Source organism: Piliocolobus tephrosceles, chromosome 7 (genome assembly GCF_002776525.5).
Source record: "Piliocolobus tephrosceles isolate RC106 chromosome 7, ASM277652v3, whole genome shotgun sequence".
NCBI lineage: Eukaryota > Metazoa > Chordata > Mammalia > Primates > Cercopithecidae > Piliocolobus > Piliocolobus tephrosceles.
In genome coordinates, this window is record NC_045440.1 from 95,518,841 (window position 1) to 95,524,840 (window position 6,000).

At 39.1% G+C, this 6,000-nt stretch overlaps 1 protein-coding gene across 4 annotated transcripts in view; it reads left to right on the forward strand.

Moving 5' to 3' along the window:
* DPY19L4 (dpy-19 like 4) overlaps positions 1–6,000 on the forward strand; it is a 74,577-nt gene that overhangs the window by 18,736 nt on the left and 49,841 nt on the right. For all 4 annotated transcript variants that reach the window (XM_023222871.2, XM_023222868.3, XM_023222867.3 and 1 more), the window contains 3 exons: positions 1,783–1,873; positions 2,830–2,951; positions 3,062–3,207. In XM_023222871.2, coding sequence (XP_023078639.1) covers positions 1,783–1,873; positions 2,830–2,951; positions 3,062–3,207 — 359 coding nt within the window. The remainder of the gene's footprint in view (positions 1–1,782; positions 1,874–2,829; positions 2,952–3,061; positions 3,208–6,000) is intronic.

Below are 6,000 nucleotides of genomic sequence, written 5' to 3' on the forward strand. Positions count from 1 at the left end.
ATATATTCAGACCATAGCAAACTCAAGATGGGGCAAAAGAGATCTGAAAAGACTTCCTCTTGGAGAGTCACAATGTATAAGATATACTGAAACTCTGAAAAGTCTTATAATAAAGCTATTTAACTTTGTTTAATCTAGTCTTTCTCAGAACTTATTTAACTACAGAATTCTTTTTTGGTAACATCCGTTAACATTTTAGGAAGTTCTGTTGATCAAACTTTGTGAGAAGTGCTCTAATATCTTTTGTTTTTGTATTAATTGATACATATTATGCATAAAAATAATTCATTTGATTTTAAAAGATTATAGATTCATAAAATTTTGATTCAGTCTAAAAAGCACAAAGCCTCCTATGTTATTTTTACTATGATATTCTTAGTTCTAATTAGCCTGATTGTAGGAATTTTAAGATTTGCTGTACCTCTGGAAGTTCATGTATAGAGTACTGATTAAGTGTCTGTTGCTCTTGCAAAGTACTAATTAAAGACTTGCTGTTCTGGATACATAGAGATGTGGGACCAGTAATAGAAAATATGACTTTCTCCTTACACTTGTCTTTTTATTATGGAGTCTAACACTTCAACTGTCGTTTGTTATTGCCTGTCTTACTATTCTTGCTATTCTTAGGGGATGTCTTGTGGTTTTCCTTCTAGATTTTCCTGATATATATTATATATAACAAGTGATGACTTGTGATTTACAATTCATTTTAAACCTTAATGTTTCATTGAAATTATTGCCAGATTACTAAAAAGTTAAGTTCCCCATTAATGGAGCCACTAGTAATTAAAGAAAATTCATGTCTTTGAATAAAAGGATAAATATTATTACTATGTTAATTTGGAAGGTGAGAATTTAGAAGGTGAGAAGGAAGACAGAAGATTGAGGCTGAAATTTATTTTATTTTATTATTATTGTTATTATTTTTGGAGACAGAGTCTCACTCTGTGTCCCAGGCTGCAGTGCAGGGTGTGATCTCAGCTCACTGCAACCTCTGCCTCCTGGGTTCAAGCGATTCTCCCGCCTCCCGAGTAGGTGGGGTTACAGGCACACACCACGATGCCTGGATAATTTTTGTATTTTTAGTAGAGACAGGGTTTCACCATGTTAACCAGGCTAGTCTCAAACTCCTGACCTCAAGTGATCCACCCGTTTCGGCCTCTGAAAGTGCTGGGATTACAGGCGTTAGCCACCACCCTGGGCCAGAGGCTGAAATTGAAAACTTCAGAAAATTCAGCCTAGACAACATTGTGAGACCCCCTTCTTTACAAAAACAAAACAAAACAAAACAAAAAAAAGTCAGCCATGTGCCTGTAGTCCTAGCTACTGGGTAGGCTGAGGTGGGAGGATCATTTGAGGTTTCGGTGAGCCATGATTGTGCCTCTGCACACCAGCCTGGGTAACAGAGAGAGACTCCATCTCTTGAAAAGCAAAAAAAATTAAATCTTAGGGCCGGGCGTGGTAGCTTATACCTGTAATCCCGGCACTTTGGGAGGCCAAGATGGGCGGATCATGAGGTCCGGAGTTCGAGACCATCCTGACTAACACAGTGAAACCCTGTCTCTACTGAAAATACAAAAAAATAGCTGGGCGTGGTGGCGGGCGCCTGTGGTCCCAGTTACTCGGAGGCTGAGGCAGGAGAAGGACGTGAACCCAGGAGGCGGAGCTTGCAGTGAGCCGAGATTGCACCACTGCACTCCAGCCTGGGTGACAGAGCAAGACTGTGTCTCAAAAAAAAAAGAAAAAAATTCAATTTTAAATAACTATTTCATTTTCTTTTAGGAGCTTGAACGGGAAATCACGTTTCAGGGTGACAGTGCCATTTATTATTCCTATTATAAAGATATGTTAAAGGCACCTTCATTTGAAAGAGGTATGATAACCACAGTTACATTTTTAATAACAATATTTTCCTTTTTCTTTTCTTTTCTTTTTTTTTTTCCCCAAGATGGAGTCTTGCTTTGTCACCCAGGCTGGAGTGCAGTGGTGCGATCTCGGCTCACTGCAGCCTCCACCTTCCGGGTTCAAGCAATTCTCCTGCCTCAGCCTCCCGAGTAGCTGGGATTAAAGGCGCACGCCACCACGCCCGGCTAATTTTTGTATACTTAGTAGAGACGGGGTTTCACCATGTTGGCCAGGCTGATCTCGATCTCCTGACCTCATGATCCGCATGCCTTGGCCTCCCAAAGTGCTGGGATTACAGGCGTGAGCCACCGCGCTTGGCCATAATGTCAACATTTTTCTTAAATAAAACATTGTTCTTCTATTTTAGAACCTTTCCTCCTCCTTTTATTTTTACTCGACATGTAGTAATTGTGCATATTTATGGGGAGTGATATTTTCATATTATACACAATGTATAATCATCAAATCAGGGTAGTTAGCATATCCATCACATTGGACATATATCACTTCCTTGTGTTATGAATATCCAAAATCGACTCTCAGCTTTTTGAAAATATACACTAAATTGGTGTTAACCATATTCATTCTATAGTACTACAGAATACTAGAAGTTATTTTTCCTATCTAGCTGTAATTTTGTATCCATTAACCAATCTCTCCCTATCCTCCCCTCCCCTCTGCTCTTCCCAGCCTCTAATAATCTCTGTTCTACTATATTGGGACCTTTCATGTGGGGATTTGTCTCAGAATATAGATATTTCTCTCTATTGTGCTAAATTTTTAAAAATTGGAAAATGCAGCATGGAGTATTCTGTTTGGGATCTTTCTTGATAACGATATTAAATATTTAAGGACTAATGAATGACATGTTTAATTACTGTGAAGCAGAATAAATAATCTGGAGAAAAATCTTTCTGTCTTTAGGTGTTTATGAACTGACACACAATAACAAAACTGTATCTCTGAAGACTATAAATGCAGTGCAGCAAATGTCTCTATATCCGGAACTTATTGCTAGCGTTTTATACCAAGCCACTGGTAGCAATGTATGTATTTTTCTTTGGACCCTATTATTTATTTTCTCATGTAGCCATGAATCCTCGAATTATTTAATGCCATCCTATTATCTTGTTCTCTTTCTGTTTTTTCCACATAGGAGATTATTGAGCCAGTGTATTTCTATATTGGCATTGTTTTTGGATTGCAAGGAATATATGTTACTGCTTTATTTGTTACAAGTTGGCTTATGAGTGGAACGTGGCTAGCAGGAATGCTTACTGTTGCATGGTTCATTATTAACAGGTAAGAAAGCTGTTTTAATTGATTTTTAAAAACTTTCTGTGACTGTAGTAGTCAGAGTTCTGAAAATGCCTCCCCTTCCCAACATTCCTCACTCTAATTCTCAGAACCTATGAATATGATGAGATGCCATTCCCATGATTATGATACTTTATATAGCACATTAGACAGATTGGAAAGATTACCCTGTGGGCCTGGTCTAATCACATGAGCCCTTAAAACCAAAGTGCTTTCTCCAGCCTGTGTAGAAAGAGAGGTCAGAGAGATTTGAGGTATGAGAAGGATTTTCTGCACCACTACAGGTATGAAGCAAGGAGGAAATGAATTCTGCTAGTAGCCAATGAGATTGTAAGACGACTACAAGCCCCTGATGAAAACTTTAGCCCTGGCTGATGCCTTGATTTTAGCTTAGGGATGCTAAGCAGAGCATCCAGCCATACTCTGCTGGCCTTTATGAGATAATAAATTTGTGTTGTTTTATGCCACTACATGCAAAAATTGAGACATAATATACCAGCATATTCTTTCGGATCTTTTTCTTTTTTTTAATTCATCCTAATCCTTAGAATCTGAATTTTGGGTCTTCTTCTAGGTGAATGTGTGTGTATATTCATCTATGTATTTGTATATGTATTTTTTACTAAAATCAGTAAATTACCAAAAAAAAAATAGTTTTTTTTGTTTTGTGTTGTTTTGTTTTTTTGAGACGGAGTCTTGCTCTGTCACCCAGGCTGGAGTGCAGTGGCGCGATCTCAGCTCACTGCAAGCTCCACCTCCTGGGTTCCCGCCATTCTCCTGCCTCAGCCTTCAGAGTAGCTGGGACTACAGGAGCCCGCCCCCATGCCTGGCTGATTTTTTTGTATTTTTAGTAGAGATGGGGTTTCACCATCTTGGCCAGGATGGTCTCGATCTCCTGACCTCGTGATCCACCCGCCTTGGCCTCCCAGAGTGCTGGGATTACCAGTGTGAGCCACTGCGCCTGGCTGCAATACTTTTTTTTTTTTTAATGCTGCTTTCTCTGTTCAACTGTCACTGCCTTTACATTTCAGTAACATTTTATCTTATCTAATACCCGACCTTATTACAGTTTCCCTGGTTGACCCTAAAATACTCTATATAGCTGATTTATGCAAATCAGGATTTAATCCAGGACTCCATAGTGCATCTGGTTGTTCTGTTCCTTGATACTCTAAATCTAACATACCTTTTTATGTTGAAGAGACTAAGTCTTGCTGCATCCTGTGGTGTCATTTAGCTTTTACCTTTATCTCCTGTGTTTCTGTAATCTGGAAATTATATGTAAAGGCTTGATGGGTTCAAAATAAACAGTTCTGGTTGAAATATATGCTAGATTATATATTTTGCATATTCTATGACAGTAGAAGTTATATTTAATTGATCAACCCCTAGTGAAGCTAAGATTGACTGCTGGTTTGGGGGAATGGCAGTCTGATCTCTCCATTGAATAGTTATGTTTTTCTGTAATAACTGGAGAATAATCTGTGTGGTGTGTTTTAGCACCAAATGAATGTCCTTTTTGCCATTAAGCATTTACCTAATAGTTGTAACACCAGCTTATAACCTTTGCCTTAAAGTAATAATTTAATTAGGGTTTATAAAATTATATTTTTCTATTTTTATTAGCTACATTCTTCATTCTTCAAAAGTAGAATTTTTCTTCATTAACCAGGGCTTTTTGGTTACTTTAAAAAAATTTTTTTTTTTCCCTTTGAGACGGAGTCTTGCTCTGTAGCCCAGGCTGGAGTGCAGTGGCGCGATCTTGGCTCACTGCAAGCTCCGCCTCCTGGGTTCACGCCATTCTCCTGCCTCAGCCTCCTGAGTAGCTGGGACTACAGGCGCTGCCACCATGCCCGGCTAATTTTTTGTATTTTTAGTAGAGACGAGGTTTCACCGTGGTCTCAATCTCCTGACCTCATGATCCACCTGCCTCGGCCTCCCAAAGTGCTGGGATTACAAGCGTGAGCCACTGCGCCCGGCCGGTTACCTTCAAATTTAGTCACTGTTAGAAAGTGAGGACAAATGCTTAATTTCAATTTACCAGGTTCTAAATAAGAGATTAATTAATTTAATAGCTTTCCCAGATAGTGGCAAAAACCTTTGATTCTGGTGTTCTGTTTTCTAAGCATCTTTTATTGATTCAGTGATTCATTTTAATTCATTTCATTGATTCAGTCCATTACGATCAATGTTCTTCTGTTGCTCAAATTGTCACAACCTTGGCTCCTGAGTTCTTATGACACAACTTAGTTAATCTTTGAAAGCTTTCTTGTTTTCTGGCTCAACAAGGTGAGTAGGTTTGCACTTTTGCTACAGAAGATTTGTAAACAGCCATTTCTGGTTGGAGCTTTGGTTCCTTTTAGTGTAGAAAATCCAGTCTGGCAACTAGGAGGACAAGATGATGTTTTGTTATGTCAGAAAGTGCCTGTTAGAGGACATTTTGAGTTGCTGTGTACTTTTCTAAAATTCTGTTAGGATTTATTTTTAGAAAGAAAGTTATAATAATACTCATAGACTAGGTTTAGAACGTCTTATATTTTATGGCTGGGCACAGTGGCATTCGCTTGTAATCCCAGCACTTTGGGAGGCCGAGGTGGGCGGATCACGAGGTCAGGAGATTGAGACCATTCTGGCTAACACGGTGAAACCCCGTCTCTACTAAAAATACAAAAAATTAGCCGGGTGTGGTGGCGGTGCCTGTAGTTCCAGCTACTCAAGAGGCTGAGGCAGGAGAATGGCGTGAACCTGGGAGACGGAGCTTGCAGCAAACCGACATCT